The 27,739-nt window shown below is 31.7% G+C and overlaps 1 protein-coding gene across 1 annotated transcript; it reads right to left on the bottom strand.

Annotated features, from left to right (window-relative positions):
* LOC143047865 (anti-sigma-I factor RsgI6-like) lies at nt 1-27,739 on the bottom strand. The gene is made up of 13 exons (XM_076221176.1): nt 27,483-27,739; nt 26,876-27,021; nt 9,318-9,410; nt 7,872-8,028; nt 7,245-7,290; nt 6,816-6,980; nt 5,500-5,555; nt 4,673-4,810; nt 3,518-3,689; nt 3,063-3,170; nt 1,128-1,343; nt 566-779; nt 1-145 (listed from the first exon to the last, which is right to left on the bottom strand). Exons 1-13 carry the CDS (start codon nt 27,668-27,670, stop codon nt 108-110), a joined length of 1,737 nt encoding a protein of 578 aa, XP_076077291.1. The 5' UTR covers nt 27,671-27,739; the 3' UTR covers nt 1-107.

Raw genomic sequence — 27,739 nt, forward strand, 5'->3', positions numbered from 1 at the left:
AAGGGTGTAGTTTATTACTGAATTCAGGAATACATATTTTTTTAGATAATAATCTTGTTAATTTATAATATCAGTTTGATGATTTGTAGACCAATACTCCTTATTTATCATTCCAAGTCAACATGTGATACATGAAAGCTGCTACCTGAAATAAAAATTTGTAATTTGTTAATTAAAGGGTTACAAGATAATTAGTTTCAAAAGGGAAGGTACAAAGAGAGTTACTTAACCAAAGTTAAAAATGAAACGATACCGTATAAAGTGAGCAAAATTTTCTAGAATCAAAATCGAATGAGGCAGGAACAAGCTTTTTCAAATATGTAATAGTGTTTGTATTGTTTAATTCATTTACAACTTCTCAACATTTTGGATAGTATAAAGTAGTGTAGATCTACAGTAGCAGTTTTCCATATCATTATATCAATAATTGGTCGCTGTACAAACATGAGCCTTATTTCTGTTTTTCTTGCTTATAATAATGAAATATTTTTTTTTTAAAGCTGAGCCTTGAGGATGCACTTTAAGGTTTTCTCCATAAATATAAATAAATGATTTCTTTACAAACCTGAGCCTTGTAAATGAACAGTAGCAGTTTTTCCGCCTTGATCTACGTATATAGTTTCTGTATGTATAACGTTCCCGTTGTGTTTTATTAACAACTCATGTTCACCCAGAAATACTCTTGTATCAATTGAAGTCAAACCATCAAAAGAATATAATTCATTAGTCCTGAATCTTTGATGAAATAGTTCCATCCATTTAATGCCAGCTGCATTTGGCTAAAATTAGTAATGAGAAAGATATTGTTAGTGAAATCATAGATGTAATTACATCTATGGTGAAATCGTAATGAATTGATTGCTCAGTCCTTAGTTTTCAATATTGTATTTTGTGTACCATTGTTTGATTGTTTGTCTTTTTCTTTTGTAGCCATGGCATTGTCAGTGCGTTTTCGACTAATGAGTTTGAATGTCCCTTTGGTATCTTTCGCCTCTCTTTTCAAATATCCGAATGTTTCTCTTATAAACTTCCATACTTAAAAGGTTTCAACTTCCATACCTTGAATATAGAATATTGATTTTTTTAAATATAGGGTAATTTATTATATAAATATATCTTTAATTTACCGTAACATTGTCTCCTGTTGCTAAAGCGTTCAGTTGTTTATTTATAGCACCATCCCAAAATCCCCAAAGGAGGACTCCTTCGACTGCAGGATGGCTAAAATACAATGTCATTACATCGTCTAGCGCTGAAGCTTTATCAACATCATTAGATTCTAAAATACTTAATTCTGTAATCCATATCGGAAGTCCACTCTGTGAAATTTTGTCTAATCTATACTAAAAGAAATAAGACAGTTCATTAGCAGCCGAACTATTATGTCGTATCATCTACAAATATGTTTTCAAAATCTAGTATCCATTAAAAATAAATAAGGACACACATTTTTGTGTGTCACTTTTCTGTCTTCAAGATCAAATCAATCGGTATGTTTTTCTTCCCCAAAAATAGTGTCCAAATGTATCGACAAAAACAAACATAAAAACACAAATTAATTAAGATTAGATAGTGAAAACGATATTATCTAGTTTATTTTGAGGAGAATACATGAAATTGAATAAATTTATATACCATTTTAAAAAGTTACAAATGTTAAAATTCAAATATACAAACGGATATTTCATTGATTATTGTTTTACAACAGTTTGTAATAATCTGATATAGGGAAACGTGATTACTTGTGTATTTTGTGTCTTTCGTGTATGTCAGATCGAAGACATTACTTCACTTTCATTCATATATTTAAGGTTTAATTATATGAAGATTGCTGAAAGTACATATTAAACATGTAGAAAAAAATCCTGTTTGTCGTTACGTGAAACTTTTTGTAAGAAAAAATGTATTATACATGTTTGCTTCGACATAACATCGTTAAAAGTATAAATATAAAACTAAATTGTTTTCTTTTTATTTGAAAGAAAGTTTCTGTTAAATGTATACATTGAAATATAGTTGACCTTCATCCTATCTGATTTATCCATTATTGAATGACTATAATAAATACTATATAACGCTACTATTACAGACGGGTCGATAGTCTAATTATGACAAATATACACTGTATAATATCTCTGCAGTTGGTTCAGAAACTTAAAGAATAAGTAGTAGCAAACATGAATCTCATTATAACTTGATACATGCTTAGGTTGGATATCTTATTTGGCTTTCGAACTGTTTTCATCTGAACGTCACTGGTTAGTCTTGTGAGGACATAACCCGCCGCGTATCTGGCGTATTACACATGTATTTTAAACCTGATACCTTCTGTTAGCTATTATTCGTGTGTTTCTCTGTCCTATATGTCCTCCCATTTATTTGGATTGTAGTCCTGCCATGTAATGTTTTCATTTTAATGTCATATTTATTGCCATTTTATTGCCATAAAAGTGGGAGGTTGGGCATGCCACAAAGATAGGTTCAACCAACCATTTTTTTTTCATAAAATGGCCTGTACTAAGTCAGAAATATGGCTATTGTTATATTATAGTTCGTTTCTGTGTGTGTTACATTTCTAAAATGGTGTGTTTCTGTTGTGTCGTAGTTCTCTTATATTTGATGTGTTTCCCTCAGTTTTAGTTTGTAACCCGGATTTGTTTTTTTTTCCTCAATCGATTTATGAATTTCGAACAGCGGTATACTACTATTGCCTTTTTTCTATTTCTCTCTTTCAGTCGAAAGTAGTACTCAGACGTTCGTCTTAGGATTCCTACTCTTAATTGATTGTTTATGTATACCATTGTATAAAGCAAATTACTGAAGATTGCAACGCCGTAATATTAGACGAGAAGCTTGAAAAGTGAATCCTTTTTTTGTACTATTTTTCATCTTAAAATATACGACATTACCATGTTTAATAAAAAAAAAAACTGAAATGTATTTTTTGGTAAATTGATATGCTTTGCATGTGCCTCTAAATGCATTGTAATAGTTTGTATAATTAGTTTGCTGTCTCATTATTGTATAAATCCACGACTCCTTCATTTATATATATGATTTACCTTAAGAACATTCATATCTATCTGGCTAGTTTTAAAATGACTTTGAACTCCCATCCCGTATATTGGAATACCACCGTATTTGAATTTTCTTCCTTGAATTTTGTAAGCCTGTTGAAATAAAAATAAACTGATGGATAATTCTTACATTCTGTCATAAAAAAAATGGACATGTTGAAAAGTATATTAAACATAATTTTAAATTACAAGGCTGGCAGAATTCTTCATCATTTCGATCCATCAAAGTTTTTTCCCATTTAAATGAAAATTGTATATGATCTATACTGGATGTGATCTGAACTTTTTATTTTTTATATCTATCTTAAGCTTGGTTTTGATATTATTAAGTATTTTAAGAAATACTGACATATCAATTAAAAATCAAATGTAAAAACGTGCAAAATAATTAACGTTCGGAATCAACATAGCAATATTCAACATTAGATTACTCTACAAACCGTCGTATAAAGATGAGAATTCACAACATTAAAGTCATTCAGAAACAGCTTAACATTCGGTTCTAATGAATGCATCCAGTTGAACATTTCCCTGGTGATGTCTGAATGTCCAGTTGTTTGTTCAAAATAATCTCCGTGTAAATTTTCGTTGTTCACATCCCAATGTTCTAACCTGTAATTAAATAAACAAGTCTTTGAAATTAAAATGTGAGCTAAGTTATTCGACGATAGTTTTCCTCTAATTATATCCTGATAAATTATTAAAAAAATTACAACTTTCACACAAAAATACGCCTAGTGACAGTAGAAGTTTGTGAAGACGTTCTTCTTCTTTGAATGCAGTATCAGGCTGTGATACAATTTACTTTTTTTAATGGCAAATCAAGTAGCACATGACAAAACTTACACTAAGTCGAAACTGTGAATCAGCGCAGAGTAACGAACGAAGAAATGCGAGATTGACATCAGAGGCAAAATTTCTCAAGATAGATGAGACAATATCTCTGACAAAATTGAAAAAAAAACTGATGTGATAATTGCAGCATATTTTCATTCAAAACTGGATAGTATAATATAAAAGTTCTACCTTAAAACTGCAAACGAAGTCAACCGACCAAAAATGTATCCTTCATGTGTAGTTTTTAACGAAGAATGACAAATTTTGATATCCAGTCGTATGTAGAAGGTTTAAAGAAAACAAAATCTCGAAAAGATGCATACTTTATAATAGTTTATTACACTGTATACTTTCATTATTCTAGAAGGAAAAGTGAAGAAGGAAATCAATTTTCTGTAAATATTGAAACCTTTTTATATAATCTACATCCTGCATAAAATAATAAAAAGTCTAGCTGGAATCCGTTGATAAATAAACGGTGAAACCATTTCAAATATTTGGGACGGACGCGGTAAGTGACAAAACTATAAGTCTACGATACTTTGTAGACGAGACTAGCCGGGATATAAAGGCTATCAGTATATTGTAACATTTTGGGCGTGGAAACCTTCCCAATCAGCTATAATCAGTTCATATTTTTTTATTATTCATTCAAATTATTCATTCAAAGAAGAATTTTTGCTTAGTTCCTCACCTTATGGTTTACCGTGATGCGGAAACTGAGTTAAGTTTGTAAATAAACAAAAGTATCAACTTACAGTCCATATGTATGAGCTATCATTCCATTAACTCTCATGTGCATTTGTTGCAGTATTTCAGTAGATGACAAACCATCCAACCAGGCTGGAGAATGACCATCAACACCCCAAAACATGTTATGTCCCCTAACTTTCATACTACAAATAAACAAATTGTTGATACATATTATAAGCATGAACAGTAACGTATATTTTCATGTTCTTATTTTTTTTTAATTCCACCGAATGGTCTTTGTATCCCTCTTCACCGTCGAAATTTTATTGTGATCACGTGTCATCCGGAATTTCTGCTTGACTATAACTTTTAAAATTGAGAATGGAATTGGGGAATGTGTCAAAGAGACAACAACCCGACCTAATAAAAAACAACAGCAGAGGGTCACCAACAGGTCTTCAATGTAGCGAGAAATTCCCGCACCCGGAGGCGTCCTTCAGCTGGCCCCTAAACAAATATATACTGGTCCAGTGATAATGAACGCTAACTAATTTCCAAATTGTACACAAGAAACTAAAATTAAAATAATACAAGACTAACAAAGGCCAGAGGCTCCTGACTTGGGACAGGCGCAAAAATGCGGCGGGGTTAAACATGTTTGTGAGATCTCAACCCTTCCCCTATACCTCTAACCAATGTAGAAAAGTAAACGCATAACAATACGCACATTAAAATTCAGTTCAAGAGAAGTCCGAGTCTGGTGTCAGAAGATGTAACCAAAGAAAATAAACAAAATGACAATAATACATAAATAACAACAGACTACTAGCAGTTAACTTTGTATATACTGCACATGTGTTATTTGTCTTTAACAAAATGAAAAGAAATTTACCCATGGGCTTTCAAAACGTTGACGGCATCAACACCTTTGGCATAATTAGCGGTACCCTGGAATATAAAGTTGGTTTTGTAAATAGTGTCAAAATTATTGGATGCACATACATGGAAAATTCAGAGTTACTTTCTGTATTTTATTTAACTGTTTAACTATTATATTAATTGTTTTAGCAAGTGATCTGTCCAAATTTTACTGATTGTTTTAATTTTGAAATGCAATTGATTTATGGAACTTTTTACTGACATGACAGTAAAAGATTTATAACTTTATCCCGTCTACATGTAACATAATTTACTAATAAACAAAACATTACGATAAGATATAGAATTGTATAAAAACCAGACAACAAAGACAACTTGGTTAAATAAAATATAACAGATGAGTAGATTTTGCAAAAGAGACAATTATCCATCAGACGATGTTAGACTACAACTTCAGTTTATTTAACAACGTTTTTCATATTTATACTATACAGTTAATTTTGCACTTATGACATTTTCAAAGCAAACTGACTGAAATAAGCTATTCATATAAATTACACTTTGGTAAAGTATAAACACAAAGCTATCATTTATATATGCCCATACAATATGAACTGCTTATGCTAAGTGGAGCTTTAGTTTTACTTGTGGTTCGTGATTCTCATCTTTGGTTTTTATTACAATTCTTGTTGAAACATCTATCATATTTGGTCAGAAGTTATTTACAAACTGAATCAAATTCTCTAAAAATATAAGCTGAAATTAAAGTGTTGCCTTACATCGAATGTCTATAGTCCTAAGACAAAACTCAGTAATCTTTATATACACCTGGAAAAAAGTTTTGCAACACTTCTATTGAAAACAATGTAAAATGGCATGATTGTAGAACGTGTATAATTTTGGTTTTACCAAATATTTTTAATCCGTTTATGGTTAAGAATTGAATTCATGGTTTTAACTTACCTAAATGGATAGGACAGAAGAGCTGTACGAAAATAGTTTTTCGCACTTTACACAAAAAATGCAAATTTTGTAGGACTATTTTTTTTCCCAAACATTGGTTCTTCTATGAGCTCTAATGATAAAACCCAAATTATATACATTCTACAAACATGTCTTCTTACATTGTTTTCAATATTAGTGTTGCAATACTTTTTTCCCGGTGTATATAATATTAAAAAAATTCCATTTAAAGCCATATTTCAGCCGACAAGGAATATGTAAGTGTAGTATATGAAAAGCATTTTCATGTACAAGGATTTTTTGATGATGGTTCTGAATTACAATTCTGAATTACCACGTGATCGTGATTGATTTATTGATGCTCACCATTGTTTTTTCCATGAGTTTCCATTTCAATGCATTTTCTGTAACAGCCCATTCAAAGTTGTTATACACGAAGTCCTGGTAAGCTTTATATGTACTACTAGTATCTGTGATCAAGGCTGCTTTTATAGCGGTTCCAAAGGCAAACTTACTCTTTGTCTGTTTTATCTTTTAACAAAATAAAAACACATTCAATTAGTGTTCTGACAGCAACATAAATGCTATTCATATTTTCAAAAATAAATATTAAACATATATATACATGTATGAAAAGACAGTTGTACACTTGTACTATCAGTTTGAAATTATTTATATCTTATTGACAGTCACAATTTAAAAGACAATGTTTCAATTTTTTTTTAATTAAGTTGATATATTTCTGTAACATATTGCTAAGTGTTGAATATTTAAAGGGTCATAAGTTGATAATACCTGGACAGTTATACCACTTGTACTGAACGGCTCACTGGATGCAAGGCTGAAAAAATAAGAAAATTTAAAAAGAAACATAAACACTGAGGTATTTGTTGAAAAAAATGCTGATGTTATTAAAGAAAATATTTGTTTGCGAAGTCAATTACATGTACTGATAAACTTTCTAGCCTTCTGTACGTAAGGAAATCCAGGCAACTATCCTTCATACGGCTAAAGTGTGTATGCAAAACACATTTAATAATATATAGATTCATCTTGTGTGACAAAGTAACAATACGACCATTAAAATAATATTTGTATATATGCAAATGTGGTCGAGTGGTCTAGAGCGCCTAACAAATACATTGCGCGATTTCGTATGAATGATGATGCATGAATAGCAGGAGATGCATCCGATCAATTATTTTTTAGTTTATGTGATTCCCTAAGTTATTGTCCGTTACCTTGTTTTGTCTCAATTGATTTATGTTGTCTATATTTACTAATTGCGTTTCATTAAGAAATGTTTTTTTTTCCAGATTAATATTGACAGTATCGCAAACATTGCAATCGTCTGTTATTGTCGTGTAATTTTGTGAAAAAAGAAGGTGGTATTGAACGATTTACATAGTGTGTAATTTTTACCTTATGGTAAGCGATCCCTTTCGAATGTTATTTATTCTTTGGTTTGCCTTAGTTTTCCAGTTAACGTCATGATTTATGTATTGGCAGCTTGAATAATCCAGGAGATAATTCACTGAAGGATCGTCTACTCGAATTGAGATTTTTACACGTGATGTTCCTGTTACATAATGTATATACATTGAGTAGTTAATGAATTCTATAACAGTTCACAGCCAGTTATTTATATACAGAGTGGATTGGCCCAGCCCCTTTTTTGGTCAACTGTCTAGTCACTTTTATTCTATGTAAATAATAGCTGTACAAGAAATAGCAAACGTTAAATTAATAATATTGTTTAAATAGAAAATTGTTGATGTGGTATTCAACCAATTGAATCAATTCAGTAGAAAGAGGAAATTAAGCCCAATTCAAAACGAATCATATAATATATGTAATAAACAGCTGTGCCATGAGCGCATGCTACGCCCGACGTCTTGTGTGGAAGTTTTATGCAATAATCATAAATAGTTTCTGAGAAAGTTTTAAGCAATAACCATTTATTGTTTTTGAGACACGGCGGGACATGTGACCCCCCCCCCCCCCCCCACCCTGTTTTTTTTTTTTTTTTTACAAAAAACTAAATATCACTAAAATAAAATTTTGAATCAAACCAAAAAGTATACAGATCTTTAGATTAATATAACAAAGAAGTGTGTACAGTTTCAAGCAATAATCATAAATTGTTTTTGAGATATGGCGCGACATGTAAAAAAACCCTTCCCCTTTTTTACAAAATACTCAATAACTCAAAAATGAAATTTTGAATCATCATAAAAAAGTATACAGATCTTAAGATTAATATAACAAAGAAGTTTGTAAAGTTTCAAGCAATAATCATAAATCGTTTTTGAGATACGGCGCGACATGTAAAAAACCCCTCCCCCTTTTTTTACAAAATACTCATCCTCAAAAATGAAATTTTGAATCATCTCCAAAAAGTATAAAGATATTAAGATTAATATAACTAAGAAGTGTGTAAAGTTTTAAGCAATAATCAAGAATCGTTTTTGAGATACGGTGCGACATGTGAAAAAAACCACCCCTGTTTTAGTTACAAAGTGCCGTAACTCAAAAAGTTTAAATCTTATTTTCACCAAAAAGTATACAGATCATTTGACCATCATAAGAAACAACTATATTAAGTGTCATGAAATTTAGATAAGTCGTTCTCAAGTTACGGTGCGACATGTTTACGCCGGACAGACAGACAGACGGACGGACGGACAGACAGACGGACGGACACCGGACATTTGTATACCATAATACGTCCCATCAAAATTTTGACGGGCGTATAATAAAAATCGGAAAATACTATATGACAATACAAAAGGAAAAACGTGTCTAAGATATTTTTACACAGACAATATGCTTTAAACTTTAAATTTAAACAAAATTGAGGGACATTACCTTGAGGAATAAGTAAATCTCCACCAATTTCAGTCCATCCGTATTTTGGTTGAAAATATTTATTTACACCAATAACTTCATATTTGGTTATTCCTTCAATTAAAATTTTAGTTCATTAAACATCAGTAGACAATTTTTCCTGTACATATTTATTACAGAAAGTAGAGGTATTGCGAGGAAAGCTCATAGAGTGATAAGTTCAGTCCCTCGTATTCTAGGTGGACCCCACAATAAAACATACGTATCAGAAACAATGAATCCAGTGTGAAAGATACTGTGAAGTTCTACAAAATTATTGTAAGCGGTTCAGGAATAAACGAACGAAGGGTGAACAACGGAATTCCCCCTCAATATACATCACCGCTTTAGAAAACGGAATTATATTACTTCCTACTAATATCTTAAATGCTTGTAAACGTACAAGTGTAATTCAAAACGTCGGGAACTCAGATTCAGTCTGCGCAAAAAATACCATGTTTAACGTGGGCGAAGTTTATAATGTATTTCTGTTGAATTATTCACTTTTACCAAGTTTTCTAGATGACAGTTGTCATCCATTATTTGTAACTCTTACATAATGTTATTCTTCATGATACATTCCAGCTTTCTGAAGCGTTAGGATAAAGTGATTTCGTTCGGAGGGAACGGGGGTGTATCCGACTGTCCCATTCGTTTGTTATTCTGTCTGTTTGAGAAAAAAAATACGAAACTGTTTAAAGGGAAAATTTGCGATTTTTTACTTATGGTTTAAATATGTTCATTATGACATAATATATATGTTGGCGGCAATAAGTGAAATTAGGCATTAAGCTTAAATCCTAGGCAATAAGCTAACGCCATTAAGCTTATTTCCTGAAATTTGATGATGATTATTCATCCTATTGTCGAACATAATTTTAGGCAATAAGTAAACTCTGGAATGTATGCATATTTAGTGATTTATTCTTGATATAAAGTCGTTTCTTAATAATATTTCTAATATTACATGTATTAATATACATTCCTTTGACAGATCTTCAAAAGTATGTTTAATTAGTTATTTTTACTATACTATATATAAAAATATTAATTTTCGCGAACCATTTAGGTCACGGAAATTCCAAAATATGGCATCAGTAAGGAGAGTTGTACAAACAATGTAAATACACAGAACCCCATCTAAACTTGCTTTAGCTAATAGTATTCATCTTTTTCTATTTTATATGTACTAACAACATTCCATTTTTCTATAATTTCGATTAAAAAATTCCAAAATCGGAGTTAACATAGGTCGAATGCCCCAAATAAACGTTGCCTGATTGGTTGAAGTACTGTGGCGTCGATGATAAGCATAGAAAGCCTCAATGTAAAGCACACGCTTCACAGGAATAAGGAGAGTTTTACAAATAATGTGAATACACAGATCCTCCATCCTATTTATGTTTTGCTGAAAATGTTGCAGTGTTCATCATTTCTGTTTTGATTCTGCTAACAACATTCCATTTTTTCTATAATTCAGATTTAAAGATGTGGAAACCCGTAATAAAAATAGATGGCCTCAATGATTTAAAAAAGCAACGCAAAAAATTCCGTTATATAAACCAATTCACAAATAAACATGATAAAGATCTCCTTGCGCTCAAATGTAATTCTTAGTGAAGTATACGGGTAAATCCGTTTACGGAAATTTATACACACTTTATCATTAATATATTACCAGGCTTTTGCATATTCACGTTTTTTTATGCTCAACTTTAGTCAAATTCAATTCTATACATTTTTTTTTACTTAAAGCAATAGGAGTAAGAATATTATTTCGCGCCAATTTAACCAGCATCATCACCATCATCAAAATTATTTACCGTTATCTTTGTGAAATTTCAGTTATATAGTTTATTAATTAGAGAAATTTTGGTAAGTTTTACTTATTAATGTTAAGGTTCTACTGATGTGCTTCTCTAGACCTTTTTGACGGTCAGTTTTATCCAATTTACCTCAATATTATCCCCGATGACAGAAATGTCAACCCGACCTGTTCGTGTCAAAAGTGAAAATCGATGAACTAATTTCTTCATAAACTGTACATGCATTATTTCTGTATTATTTGATAACCAATCACATTCACGTTGCATGTTTGCATGATAATGGGTTATGTTTTAGTGGATTGTAAGGGCGATGCAACGTATGTGAGGTCTGCGTGATCACGTGACATTATTATTTGTAAACAAACATGCTCCCCATGTAACACGTGTGAATTATCCTTTCAAAGTGTTATGAATCTTTCAATCACTATTTTATGATATATTTTTCTGTTTGTTTTTAGGTTTGCATATCAGTAAGTCAAAGTGAATTAGACATAGTTCTGAGAAGTGTGGTTTTTTTTTCTAAAAGGCCATGTGAGCTTTTCTCATCACTTGGCGTCTGTCGTCGTCGTCTGTCGTCGTTAACAATTTTTCAAACATCTTCTCCTCTGAAACTACTGAATGGATTTGAATGAAACTTAGCATGATTGTTCCTTAGATTATCCTGCACAAAGTGTGTGCTTCGATTTTTGATCCGTCAAAAAACATGGCCGCCGTTACTTAAAATAGAACATAGGGGTCAAATGCAGTTTTTGGCTTATATCTCAAAACCGAAAGCATTTAGAGCAAATCTGACATGGGGTAAAAATGTTCATTAGGTCAAGATCTATCAGCCCTGAAATTTTCAGATGAATCAAACAAACCATTGTTGGGTTGCTGCCACTTAATTGGTAATTTTAAGGAAATTTTGCAGTTTTTGGTCATTATCTTGAATATTATTATAGATAAAGATAAACTGTAAACAGCAAAAATGATCAGCAAAGTAAGATCTACAAATAAGTTTTATATGACCAAAATTGTCAATTGACCCCTTAAGGGGTTATTGTCCTTTAATGACAATTTTTCACAATTTGTTCATCATATTTGCTAACTTTAAAAAATCTTCTCCTCTGAAACTACTGAATGGATTTGGATGAAACTTAGCATGATTGTTCCTTCGATTATCATGCACAAAGTGTGTGCTTTGATTTTTGATCCGTCAAAAAATATGGCCGCCGTTACTTAAAATAGAACATAGGGGTCAAATGCAGTTTTTTGGCTTATATCTCAAAAACGAAAGCATTTAGAGCAAATCTGACATGGTGTAAAAATGTTCATTAGGTCAAGATCTATCAGCCCTGAAATTTTCAGATGAATCAAACAAACCATTGTTGGGTTGCTGCCACTTAATTGTTAATTTTAAGGAAATTTTGCAGTTTTTGGTCATTATCTTGAATATTATTATAGATAAAGATAAACTGTAAACAGCAAAAATGATCAGCAAAGTAAGATCTAGAAATAAGTTAATATGACCAAAATTCTAACAGTTTAACAAAATATTAAAAAGATTTAGAATGAAAAAAAAAGCGATTGTATCCAATTAAAAAAAGGGGGCGATTCTATAGAATAATTATAATATTTATTTGAAAATTTGTACACTTCACTAGTCGAGGTGGTTAGAACTGCACAAAAGTAGGAAACATTAAGATATGATTGTTTGCTCACACCATTTTCCAATTTTTTTATTGGATAAGTAAGTTTTCTTTGTTCACAGTTCCCGAACTTGTGATATCAAAATGAATTCGACACAAATTTCTATTAAGTTTTCATATTTTTAGATTATTATTTGAAGCGTTTAAATACAAATAACATATTTTATTAGTGTTTCTATTTGCGGTCTCTTGTGGACAGTTGTCTCATTGGCAATCATACCTCATCTTCTTTTTTTTTTATATATATTTAGGATGAAATTGGGCACTGTAGTTTGGCATCAGTACAATATTATTTTTTTTCTTTTGCAGTAATAAAATAAAATATTTGAAGTACTCAGTATCTATATAAGAGATGTACGATTATATTAACTATTTACAATTCAATTCTAATATAAAACGTAGTTATATATTTTTTTTAACTTATTTTTTTTTGTTTCAAATAGTTTAAATGTACAATTATAATATCAAAATTATTTATTACCCTTAAATTTTAAATAAGTATTTTCTAATAATAAATCGCTTTTTAAATTCAAGTTCTTCGTTAAATTTGATACAATATTTCAATTTTTTTATTTGCTATTTTCTTTTACGCCAAAACAAAGTCGGACAGCGCTTAGAACATCCTAGCTAAGATAATCCTCAAAGGTAAAGCTAAGATAGCTTCGATGTGCATGCTGAGACATGTCGTAAGTTGGTCCTTACTTTATCATAATTTTTGTCTTAAGAATATAATTTTACAGGACCAATCACAGGACAGTTTAATTTCGATAAACCTAGTTCTCATAATGTTATTATGTAACAAATATATTTTTATTTAAATGAATAAATGTCTTTTATTTACTCGCATTTATACTTTAGGCATTAAGCTTAATGCCTGCACATATTTTTCAGGATTTAAGCTTAAATCCTAGGATTTAAGACTAATGCCTAACATCATTTAGGCAATAGACTTACTGCCTAGGCGTTAGCTTATTGCCTAGGATTTAAGCTTAATGCCTAATTTCACTTATTGCCGCTAACATTCCCAAAAGTTTTGTTGCTATATGTGCAGTGATAAAGGAGAAATTCAATAATTAATGAAAAAATATTGACTACTTCCTATAGGTCGTGACGTTTTCTCCTGGTTTTTGCATGCCGGTGTTATATAGCCATTCTTCCCCCATGCCAGTTTTTCCCCCGGGGGAAAGACTGGCATGAGCCAATATTTCCCCCGGGGAAATTTTGGATCATTGCTATTCTTCCCCCTCGGAAATTTGACAATACGTATACGTATAGTCACGTTTCCCCCATGCCAATCTTTCCCCCTATATTAAAGATTTCACTGTATGTATATATTCACGTCTGAAAATTAAACCAAACAGTGTTAGAAAAAGGTTTATATATATATATAATATATACAAAAATGTTAGTTCTTTTATATAAACACAAGTTCATCTACAGGTTAATCAGTCTGTCTATATGCCAACTAACTTGTCTTTCTCTTTGTCTCCTAGTCTTTCTACATTCTCAACTGCATGTCTGTATATATGTCGATAAGATTTTACTAGAAATAGCTTTCGGTAGCTGCGAGTATTTCTATTTCAGTGCTATTTGTCAATTGTTTTATGTAAGTGATTAAAGTGCACCGTACCAACATTTTTAGGGAAGTCAATGGCAACTGGTATTTTACAGTTTTTTCTTTAGATGTGCTGTCCTAGGTTGGGTTCATTAGGGCGGATTGAGCGTATGGCCACCACATTGGTTATATGCCAATGCCCATTACAAAGCCAGGAACATGTAGTACATTGCTTGTTGTTCATAGTTCATGTCGGTTAAGCCTTTTCGTTAGTTATTTTGCTATCAATTAGGCCGTTAGTTTTGTTTGATTTTTTAAAAAATTTTAATGGAATGGGCATTTAATAACCGACTAAATGGGTTTTTCATTGTTGGAGGCCGTACGGTGGGCTTTAACTACTTACTAGAGCTTTCTTACAAATTGACGAAAGGTACGTATGCTTGACGAATCAAACGTAAGACTCGTTTTAGGGATCCTTTATTTTGACATTTTTAAATAATAGTCCTGGAATTTCGAACAATTATCGTGCATGCAACGACACTTATTAAATTGGATTTTTCTTGAGATATATTTAGGATTTCGGGACGTACGATAGGTTAGCATATGATTATTGATACCAGCATGTCGGAGGAGATAACACTACATTGTAGCATCATTTTTTAGCAAATCTCGATATTCCACTTTGACAATTTGCTGAAAGTGTATTGTAATAAATAAAAATAAAAGTGAATCTTGTCGTTAAATTTAGACTAACGTACTTCAATAATGTCAAAATGAAATTTGAAAAAAATAGGCAGAACAGGAGTTTTGAGTAAAAAAAAAAAGGCAGGATGAGACAATTGCCAAAAAAAAAAAGTCAGGACGACAATTTAGGTAAAAAAAAGTCAGGATAAACTAAAAAAAAAAAAGCAGGACCAAACAGAGTGAAAAATAAAAAGGCAGGACAGAGATTACAGCTAAAAAAAAATGCAGGACAAAATTTTTCATCCTAGCCCCCCCCCCCCCATAAAAATCAAATGGTAGCTCCCTAAGAAAGCTCTATAACCACGTCAGTTTAACTCAAGTGGATATTTGTATCATTCGTGCTGGATCGTCACGTGATAGATCAAATGCACCTTAAGGGCAGGCGGGATATATTTGTAGATCTTGTACGGCTAACACTAATGGGGAGAGTTCATGTACTTCCACGTCTCTCATGCTGGGTGGAGAGGGAATACATATCTTCTTTAGATTTGATGAAGTTTCATCCGTATCGGACTTTTCCTGAATGAAAGCTTTAAGTCGATGCGTATTTTTCTCTATCCATGTCTTTGACGGGTTCTTTTACTTTGTGGTACAAACATGATTTATCATGTAAAGTCTTTGCACCATAGCATGTCGGAAACATCAAAAACGTCTGTTCAGGGGAAATCTTCAAACTGACCAGAACTGGTCAAATGCCAAGGGTTAACGAAAGAGAATGAATGTGATCATCACATCAGAATCTGATTCGTGTATATAAATTTAACATGCACGTACACATATTTATGAAGACATATCAAATATATATGAATACGATGAAGCTTTGGTACCGCAAAACTAATAAAAAAAAAGATAATATTCTTTTACTAGGATAAATATTTTTAACTGACGTCGCCGACGTTATATTACAAGGGAGAAAAACTAGCTTCTCTTGCCACAAAGGGGGAAAAATTGGCCTGATCCTCGTTTTCCCCCTATAGCGCTGAGGGGGAAAAGTTGGATCATGCCAATTTTTCCGGGGGGAAATATTGGATCGATCCAGATTTTCCCCCCGGAAAAATTGGCATGGGGGAAGAATGGCTATAGGACACCGGGATTTAAAATACAATCATTAAAAGTCTTGGTTTTTAATCATATTTTAACGTAATCGTAAGCGCGCCGATGACTAATGCTATATCTTATAACCATCCGATAATAAGAAAATAAATCGCACAGACGTGTAGTTGTACACATTCATGAGATAAATTTTCTATATTTACCGTATATATTTCGATTTATTTTTGCAGACAGCACTAGAAATTATTATTATTTTTTTTGCTTTAATATATGCTTTTTCAGACTGATAAAGTGAATAAATAAAAGTATACAACTTAAACTGTTAAGACAATATATATATATATAGGTTGATTTACGCTTATTGACCTCTTACTACCTATTATTCCCCGACAATACCTGTGAAAGGCCTGTATAAAGGAGATTTACTTTTAGTCGAGTAGCAAGTATCAAGTTGCAAAAAGCGAGTATCAAGTTATGAAAGGTGAGTATCGAGTTATAAAAAGTGAGTAGCGAGTAACAAAAAGCGAGTATCGAGTTATAAAAAGTGAGGAGCAAGTAACAAAAAGTGAGTAGCGAGTTATAAAAAGCGAGTATCGAGTTATAAAAGTGAGTAGCGAGTAACAAAAAGCAAGTATCGAGTTATAAAAAGTGAGTATCGAGTTATAAAAAGTGAGTAGCGAGTAACAAAAAGCGAGTAGCGAGTTATAAAAAGTGAGTAGCGAGTAACAAAAAGCGAGTATCGAGTTATAAAAAGTGAGTATCGAGTAACAAAAGCTACCATTTATATTTTTGGTTTTTCAACGAATGATCATCTCATGGTTTGTTTCCCTTTTCATTACTTACTAATTCTGAAGGCTTTCAATACAATTTGATACCTTGCTATTTTATATGAATTCATTGCAAAGGATAGTCTTTTTACTTTATTTATAAATTACTCTAAATCAGGATAAATGTTTTTATTTCGTCATCTAACCTGATTATTTGTTTATAGTTTGCTTAGTATCGACCCGATGAGTTAAAACTTAAAAGCTGTTCTCTTCAGAGTTTTACTTGGTTGTTCTTATGTTGTGCTGTACCGGTAATGCCACTGTCCTATGTTAGAGGAAAAGGACAGATCCTGCACATACTTTTAACCTCCCTAAATATATATACGGTTTCCTAACTTACCTGTTCCAAGTAAGAAATCTATGATTTTTTTTGTCTCTTGTTACTGTAATTCATATACATGTATACATGTTTTAACATTGATGATTTCGTATTTAAATCTGGGTGTTGTTTAATCTCATCTGAATTGTTTTACATGTGAAGTTGGGGGATTACAGCTTACTTTGCGGCACAAGCCAATGCTCCATGTTGAAGGCTGTACTGTCATGGATGGAGATATGTCTCATTGGCAACCAAAGAGGGGAGCAAGGGGTTTAACTGTTATGCTGTTATGGGCCAAATTGATTCTTTGTTATCTGTTATTCTGAAAATATATTTGCTGTTAGCTGTTATTGTCTTATTCATTGTTAGCTGTTATTGGACTATTAGGGTTTTTGTTATCTGTTTTTGTGATAATATATTTGCTGTTAACTGTTATTGAAAATTGGAATGTTAGCATTTTTTTTTTTTACCCATATTTGGTAGAAATTGAAGACTGTTGAACATTAGGGTCTACCACTAGTAATAGTGTGGTCCCGTATTCGGTGAAGGATTTCATTAACATATATACCCATCACAGATCAACACATAAACATATTAATATCAGTGAGGTCAAAGGACAATTCCAGTATAATTCATGATGATTATCCTTTGTAATAAAATTCATCTTTTATGAACGTGTAGCTTGTTGTTCGGTGTGAACCAAGGCTCCGTGTTGAAGGCTGTTTTTTTTTTTTACCTACAATGATTTTCCTCTATAAATTGTTACTTGGATGGAGAGTCTGTCTCATTGCACTCATATACCACATTTTCCTATATCTATGTATTTAGAATCATTTTTTTTTTGTCTGGGGATAATGTTCATTGTTTCCCGTACGTACATATTAAATTCGAGCATTTCTTTATATGACAAAAAGAAAAATATATGGCCAGGGATATCTGATGAGGATCTCAATTAAGAACTACATGTAGGTCCTTACTACCAATATTAATATGCATTTTTTAACAAAACTAATACAGATATAGTGTATGTTTCCTGGATTATTGCTTAACGTTTTGATAAATATTCCCATAATTAGCTAATTTGTAAATTTATTCATAAAAATACAAAGTGTAATTATGAAAAATCTTTTATTCAAACACCAATATACAAATTGAAATTATAGCCTCAGTCCTCCCCGGAGTTATGTTGTTTCGTTTTCCAATACAAAGCACTAGCATGTCAAGAAGAATACTAATTAGACTTGTATTATTTTTAATTTTTGTTTCTTGTGTACAATTAGGAGTTGAGTATGGTGTTCATTAGCAATGAACTAGTTCATGTAGTATAGATATTTGTTTATGGGCCAGCTGAAGGACGCCTCCTGGTCTGGGAATTTCGCTCTGCATTGAAGACCTGTTTGTGACCTTCTGCTGTTGTCTGTTCTTTGGTCGGGTTGTTGTCTCTTTGACACATTCCCCATTTCCATTCTCAATTTTAATTCATCTCCAAACAAGCGTTATGGTATGGTTATAAAAGTATTCTTTCACAATGGAACAAGTAATGAAATTCATCACCTATATCATTACTAGAGCAAAAATTACAGTCATAGGTTTTGAATCCAAAAATTACTATTTAAAGTTCCAATTGAGGATAACATATTATAAACTTTGTCATAAGTTTACAAATTCAAAATTTAATTTGAAAAGTAAAATTCTTTCCTTGTATCTATTTTCAGTTCCTTAATTGTAAGGCGGCAACCATTTGATTTTTTGGGGGGGGCTATGGTTTTTTTTTCTGGACAAATTTTTTTTTTCGCCTGCGGCGAAAAACAATCTATTTTTTTCGCGACAAGTCAAAAACAATTTTTTTCTTTCAATTTTAGCATTACATATAGTGGCAGCTGAGGGTGAAACTAACAATTTTTTTTTCTCAGAATCAAAAACAAATTATTTTTTTCTCCAAAAACTGGAAACAAACTTTTTTTTCCAAAAAAAACCATAGCCCCCCCCAGAAAATCAAATGGTTGCTGCCTAAAGAAAAGGTGTATTTTACAGATAGGTTTTCACTATTATTTTCATTATTTTTTTATACTAATTGGAAATTTCAAGCTGACGTACTATTTTAATAAAGATGTCTCTGTTTATAGTTTAATATAGACACATGATCATCTAGGAGTAAGGTAGTTGGCTGTGACACAACGAAATGGGCGAAGCAAACTTAAACACACATGGGGGTCTTGCACAGTCGTACTGCATTTATAAGAATGATATGTATTTTAGTATATTACTTTAACATTAGTTCTTTCAAAATGGCAAACAAAATATATTAATTTAAATTAATGAATTAAAATGAATATCCTTTGCAATGAACTATGATGCGCTGATATAAAAATGATAAGTACCTTTTGTTACTCGCTACTCACTTTTTATAACTCGATACTCACTTTTTATAACTCGATACTCGCTTTTTGTTACTCGCTACTCACTTTTTATAACTCGATACTCGGTTTTTGTTACTCGCTACTCACTTTTTATAACTCGCTACTCACTTTTTGTTACTCGCTACTCACTGTTTATAACTCGCTACTCACTTTTTATAACTCGCTACTCACTTTTTGTTACTCGCTACTCACTTTTTATAACTCGATACTCACTTTTTATAACTCGCTACTCACTTTTTGTTACTCGCTACTCGCTTTTTGTAACTCGATACTCACTTTTTATAGCTCGATACTCACTTTTTGTTACTCGATACTTGATACTCGACAAAAAGAAATCCTCTGTATAAAGGTGAAATGTTATTTGCAGATCGGTAATAAGCTTGGCCTCTGGGGCACACCGTGCCAGGTGTGACTGTCTATTCGGATAAGTGGATTATACGACAGGAGATGGTCGCGTTTAATACACAAATTTAAAATACATTTTCAAGGTGTTGACAAATACAAGTGAATCGCCGTGGAATTATTTAATTATATTTGGTGATTCTGTTTTATTTGAATTCAAATAAGTTTCAAAACTAAGAAATGATCCGGGTAAAGTCTGGAAATTAAATTTAGTTGTAATGTTGGAATGAAATGATATACACTTCTATCATTTATTTATGTTTTATAAAAAGGGAAAATAGAACTAGTTTGACAAAATCATTTTAATTGTCCTAAATAGGCAAAATATGTACGGGAACACTTAAATTTAGACATTTAAAAGCCATGACCAAACGAAAGGTGTACCTGTATTTCATTTTTACTTCTAGCGTTTGACATTAGATTTTAGCTGATACTACTATAACACATAGTCTCAGATTTTAGTGAGGTCGGAAGGGTTAATCTTATGAAATAATATTGATTATAATGGAAGGAGCTATACTATAAAAACACAAAAAATATTACTAATACACTCGATATCAAATGTTGTTAATTTTGCTGATTCACTTAAATTTTTTTCACTTATTTTTTTCTCTTTTGATTTGAGCGTGCTTGTTTTTATATGACAGTTTTTTTCCAGTTCTCTTATCTCGTTAGACGAAGGCAAACTTGCACAGAATATTCTGCATTTGTATAGTCCGAAGTTTACTAATAGAGATTCTTATTCCACATTAGTTTTGAAATATAGCACTGTTTTCTGAAGTCACATATATGGGGGTATAAATGGGACGAACTGATTAAAAAATAACGGGACCAAAAATTGTATATAAAACGGAAGAATAGGTGCTGAAATATAAATAAAAGTAAAATTGAAATTAGATAACATGGGGATTTGGTCTATACATACCTATTCTTATAACCACTCTTTTTTGTTAAATTCTGTACACGGGCACGGACAGTTTTAAATTGGTATGGTATATTTTATCAATTTTACCTGTGCACACCTGGTTCACTCGCGATCACGCACGTGATTCATTGACCTTGTTCATTGTGTATTAAATTACACAAACCTGCCATGAAGTCGACCGTTAGAATACCCGAATATGTCACTTTTACAATACCCCGGTAATTACCGGTATTACAAGAAGACAAGTTTTTGAACGTTGGTCAAGTTAGGTAAAAACCCAAAATAAACTAATAATATGCGTTTGAAAAAAGCATTTAAAAAAACTTTTTCAAAAGAGATAAATCTCAGTTTATAATTCCTCCACAATAAGTATCTCCAAACTTTTAAAATTTTATTGAGACTACTATAACATTATTATAGCATAATTCCAATACAATACTTGATACTGGGTCTCGGTGCCAAAAATGTAAAATTACTGACGAGCTCAAACCAATGTACGGTCTTATGTCATGTACAGCTATTTAACCTGACTTCAGCATTGTACGCTGAATATTTAATCCTCTAAAAAATTTAAGATGTCTTGTAAAGTATTTTTTTTAATTTTCAAGGCCGTCGGAAGGGGAGGTGCGTCGGTGCAATCGCACCGCTAAGGAGTCCTTAGTGCACTAAGGACTTATAACATGCCACTAAGGACTAGATGGGGTGCTGTTACATGTAATTTCTTTTCATATTATGGTAGAGAATGATATTTAATGCATAAATTTCAATTTTTGTAGAAAAATAATCATAGATAAATAAGATATTCAACATTATTTAGACACGTGCCCGTATTTCTTTGATGTGCCGAAAATCAATGAACCGTTTGACACGTGTCAAATTACATAACTGATTACACGGGAATCATGCTATTTGTTGTGTTTAATGGACAAGATTGGTAAAATTGGATACTAATAAATGAATTGTTGTTGAAATACTATCAATGTGGGGTTTTTCTTCAGAATGAAGAAGTATTTTTTTCTCAAGTGTATTTTGTAATTATTTTTTGTAAATAAAATATTTGTCTCTAGAACAACATATTATATCTAATGAAGGCTGTTTAATTTGATGTTCATATTAATAAATGACAGAATATATATATTTCTTTTAAATATTTTAATTCACATTTATATATATATATATATATATATATACCTGCATATATATACAGATATTTACATTACATTTCATAGCACTGAATATAAGACATTTAAATGTTCAAAATCGCGGCTGTGTTCGGGCAACCCTAGGTCTTTTTGTCTGGCATGGTTTCTTGGCAAGTCTTTGGGGGTAATGGCATGGTAAAGTCGTACAGAGTACTTGTCACAGTTTTTTTCTTTTTCTGCAGTCAATCTTGACTTGTCACTGTCTTTCATAAGTTTATGAAAAAGACGATCTTTTTGGTCAGCTGATTTTGTAAGCCAGCATTGATACAATAATTGGTGGCGCTTATAGTATCCAAATAGCAGGTAATTGCCTTGGCTGTACAGTGCTCGTCTTAAGTCGGCAAACTCCAGCTTGACTAGTTCGTGGAGAATTTTAACATGTTCTGGTATGCTTTTTGGTTTCCAGTTAATCGCCGTTTTGAACACATGATTTATTGATTCACAATTGTAATTTGTCCATAAATCAACATGCTGAAGCTGATTACGTGATGCATATTCGTACAATCGCTCTTTAAGTTTTTGAAAGTACGTGTCGAAATTTCGGTAAGAGACAGATATGTTTGCTGCTTTTTCGTTGAACTCATCATGATCTTGGGCTGTGATAAGTCCAGTAGCACCAAAAATTGAATTTAATACTTCGTAGCGTTCTTTGTCGTTGGAACCAATTTTATTTTTCAGGTGGTCGGATACATTATCTTTAATGTGTTTTGTACATATTTTAAATTAATAAATTTTGCAGGTGGTCGGATACATTATCTTTAATGTGTTTTGTACATATTTTTAAATTAATAACTACAAGTTACTCTACGGCCTTCAACAGTGAGTTAGGCACATATCACGTAGTCATTATTTCAAAAATTACTTATTTAATAAACAGAAGTATATAGACAAAGTTTATTTCTTTTGCGTATGCTATGGTTCATTTTCAAAGTTTATTACCATATGAAGAACACGTTTGAGCAATATATTTCGGGAGAAAAACGAGTTCAATACGATAATAAATTTTTACTACATGCAACCAATATCAAAAAAGATGTGGTAGGGTTGGCGATGAGACAACTATTCACAAGAGACAAAATGACACAGAAATTAATAACTATAAGTTACCCTACGGCCTTCAACAGTGAGTAATGCACATACATGTACGAGTAAAGCACATACCACATAGTCGTTATTTCATAAATTATTTCTTACAATATGTTAAATAATTTTGTAATAAAAAAGAATACAAATTGGATTCCCTTCTAACAAACAAGATCTTCTTAAAGTGTTTAACAAGAGGTCAAAATCTTTCGTCAGATGAACCTGAAATTTGAGGCCAAAATCGGTCCTTACCGGACCTGCTCCTTTATTCATAATCGGGAACGTCCTTATTAAAATAGTCTTCGTCTCACAACGTATAATACTTTAGCTATTTGACCAACGATGTTTAAAAAAAAAAGACAACGAATTTAATGTCATATTTTCCTATTTTTGAATGTAATTATAAGTGTTCAACTGGCAAGAATATCCGTAAAGCGGACAAGCAGTTTATTCTTTAAATTGCTGTCATTGAATATCAAGAAAGAAAATAAATCCAGAAATTGATTTGTAACTTTAATATTCAATAGTTTTCCAAGAAAATATTCACATCCCTTGGGGATTATTAGTGTACGTCCAGTTGCATATATATTACATGAATGTCGGAACAATTGTGATGATGACGAATTTCTTCCTTTATTCGAGAACAATCTAATGATCGATGAACCAAAGGAAGTTATATATCGACCTGTATTTAAATCAAATTGGTTCTCTTCTTCTTTTGGTATATGATAGTCTATCGAATTCGATGACTACATACTGACTAGTCTATTTACAAAACTTTTACCCCAATTTACACAAAATGTATGTTTCTTTCTTATGTTCAATGTATACATGTATATATTTTAAATTGCGCTATAGTTCCGTAACTTTCTATCCAGGCGTATAAACGAAGCGTCGACAAGTACGTACATTTTTTTAAATCAATATTTCTGATATGTTCCAATCTGTCCTTTACTATTGACAACGAGTATATATTACATTTTCCCAAATTATCCCTTGGAAAAAATATGTAAATAGATTTTTATTTCATCAAATCTTTTTTTTTTGTGGGTATTATCAGAGACATATGTCTCTGGTATTATTTATATTTTTATAAATAATATTCTTTACACCAGAAATGTTATTTATAAACAAGCGTATGAGTTTAGTAATGACTAATATATTATATCCCTTTCGGACACGCAAGACAGAGATGTATATTATACACTTGATACTTCAAAATGGAAAGTTATAAGTTATCGGTCGTGTACACTGATCAATACCTACAGAAGTGAAACGATGCATGAACTTGCAAGCCCGACAGGAAATCGCTTGAATACCTGGACGTGTCACCTCACACCCCTCACAATACCTTTGGGAGTAATACCTTTAGCCATGCTGGTGATTAGATGAGGGAAGGTCCGAATTTATTTGAATAACGTTTATTACTTTAAAGAATTATGAACGAATTAGATTTTCGAAAACAATTTTCACGGAACACTTATTTATGATTTTAACTTTGACTTTTTAACTAATTCCAATATTAACAGTTTAAAAATAACAGACTATGGTTATTTAAAAAAAAAAAATAAGAACATTTTCCGTATGAAGTTAGTTAGTCAGATAAAACAACCGTACGATTGACAAGATATCGACACGCAATTACGACTACATCGGTTACTGTAGTTTTGGTCCTTTGTGGTTTATAGACATATCGTGATTTTTAATCGGAGGAGATGACAAAATGGCGGAACGCAGAGAATTTAAAATGGATGGTGATCTCTTATCTAGTGGAATAAAACTTTAATATCTATAAATTTGAGCATTTTTATACAGAATGGACATAATATCAATTTTTGATTTTTTTGCGAAGTTTCCCTTTAAACATTCACAAAATCTTTCTCAACATGATGTACTTTAAAAAAAAACCAACCTAACATTATGACAATTTTGCAAAATATTTTCCATATAATGCCTTTTATTTAGGGGGAACTAGCTACGAGTCATATAAATTAAAAAAAAATGTTTTTTTTGTAAAATTATTTAATGAAATCGAAAAAGTAAAATAGTAATTCGTTTTCAGCAGCCAGTATGGTTCAATTTCGTCAAAATAAACCTAAGAAACATCGATGATAAATTATTTACTTGCAAATGAAAAATTAGGCCTCATTGAATTCGTATTCATTTGACCTTCAGTTTAATCCCTCAGCTAAAGATGGATTACGCATTATGCGTGTGCAGTTGTTAAAAGGAAAAGAATTTCAACTTTGAAAGTGAAACAAAGGTAAATAATTTAGTTGACTGATTCGATCTACAAAAACTCTTATGCAACTGAAAACGATGGTTAACATATCTTTAACCTAAAATATGATATAAAACAGACCTTGAAAAATCCAATTGCACGAGTTAGCTATCTTTTTATCTATATTTATGTTTATATCGCTTATATAGACCGTCGACAGTCTTTGGAGGTCAACTCGATTAGTTGATAAGATGGTGTCTAGACTAAAATTCATACGAAACAATAATACATGTAATCGAGCAAAGACCTAATAAATTGATAATTTTACTCTGTTCATAATTGGCTGCAGGTTTTAGTATGTTATAAAATAAAATGTTAGATTTTGAGTCAAATCGGTGAACATGAATTTGACAGCCAATTGCCCCTTTAATTTATTAGGTATAAAGTATTTTGGGAGTTTCCATTAGCAAATCATGGATTTTGCAAGGCACGGGTAAAATAAACCTCTTGTTTTTATAAATTTAAAATATTATGAATAAGAATAAAAACTACTGTAGTTCGTTCTGTTTGACGTCCTCAAGGATTTGTATAGTGAGACACTATACAAATCCTTGACGTCCTGCATCTAATCTTTAAAAATTGCATATACATAATTTGTGTATACTTTTTATAGATAACAAATTTGAATTGGTAAAGAAAAACTAAAAATAATACAAAATACAAATAAAACGATTTAAAGGTATAATCTTAACTTGTTTGCATTATTAATTATACAAATAGAAGATATGGTATGATTGCCAATGAGACAACTCTCCACAAGAGACCAACATAATACAGAAATTAACAACTATAAGTCACCGTACGGCCTTCGACAATGAGCAAAGTCCATACTGCACAGTCAGCTATAAAAGGCCCCAAAATGACAATGTAAAACAATTAAAACGAGAAAACTAACGGCCTAATTTATGTACAAAAAGTGAACGAAAAACAAATATGTAACACATAAACAAAGTTAACGACAACCACTAAATTACAGCCTGCTCCTTCCTCGGGACAGGCAAATACACCAAGGATACATAAGTATACATTGATTTTGAATTTGTAAATTGAATATCATCCCGACAGTGCAAAGTCGCACATTATGAAAAGATGAGAAATAAGTTAAACGCATTCGAATATTGCATCGAAGTCCGGCAAATAAGTATTTATAGCTAAAAAAAAAAAGATAAAGCATGGTACAAATTGTTGAATAATACTTTCGCTATCAAAACTTACCATCCGTAGTAAAAATACTCATCATTGTTACCTTTGCCGACATTTTACCGTGGGGCAAATTCAAAAGCTTGATGAAGGCCCTGCATTTTATATGTTTTCCACCCTCTACATTGAAAGACTGGACCAGTCCTGAGTAAATCTTAAGCCTGTAACGTAAACAATTAGCAATTATATAACTATCAAATATATAGTTTTTGATTTTGTTGAACATGCACCAAGACTTACCATAGTTAATTTGGTGCTTATTTACCTTATTAACATTTGTACACATATATTTGATTAAACGGCATATGTCTATAGTCCTATACATTATTTGATAAAAAAAAAAATAGGTAAGATTTAGCATTACTACTTGAAGATAAATTATTTGAAACGCGAACAGGTACACACTGTTTATTGCTATTTTCATTTTTGGTTCTCTTTGACATTCTTATTGCAGTATTATTTAAAAAAAGGAACATCAGTCATCTCTTAATACAGCTGGACATCCAATATATGTGTCCGAAGATGTTGTACATGCAGGAACAGTAAACATTCTAAAGAAATCGTACAAAATGATTTTCATTTCATCAGAGACTAGCATGTTTTTCTCACATATAAATTATACCTATTTGTCACCTCGACACTTCGATCGCCATGATAGCTGGTATCTTCAACTGATGCTTGACAACCCTGGCACACCCAAGGATTAATTCTATTTCGACGCTCAAAGTCAGGATTCCGTAATAGGTCTGCTGCCCAGAGAATATTAACATTCAGGTATATTACGAACACATTCAAAGTGAAGATCATCATGTCTACCAGTTTTAATGTATGTTATTTTTATATTGTACGCTGAAGCTGCTACTTCCTTAATGTCTCACA

The sequence above is a fragment of the Mytilus galloprovincialis genome, chromosome 1 (genome assembly GCF_965363235.1).
Source record: "Mytilus galloprovincialis chromosome 1, xbMytGall1.hap1.1, whole genome shotgun sequence".
Classification (NCBI taxonomy): domain Eukaryota; kingdom Metazoa; phylum Mollusca; class Bivalvia; order Mytilida; family Mytilidae; genus Mytilus; species Mytilus galloprovincialis.

Bases quoted from the DNA above. Each gene is read 5' to 3' on its own strand.
- LOC143047865 (XM_076221176.1), bottom strand. From the start codon at position 27,670: ATGATGATCTTCACTTTGAATGTGTTCGTAATATACCTGAATGTTAAT. The intron at 9,411-26,875 runs GTAAGTTTTGAT...TTTTAATTGAAG, and splicing joins GAGTATTTTTACTACGGATG to GAATAACCAAATATGAAGTT. The intron at 5,556-6,815 runs GTGAGCATCAAT...TTTATATTCCAG, and splicing joins AACTCATGGAAAAAACAATG to GGTACCGCTAATTATGCCAA.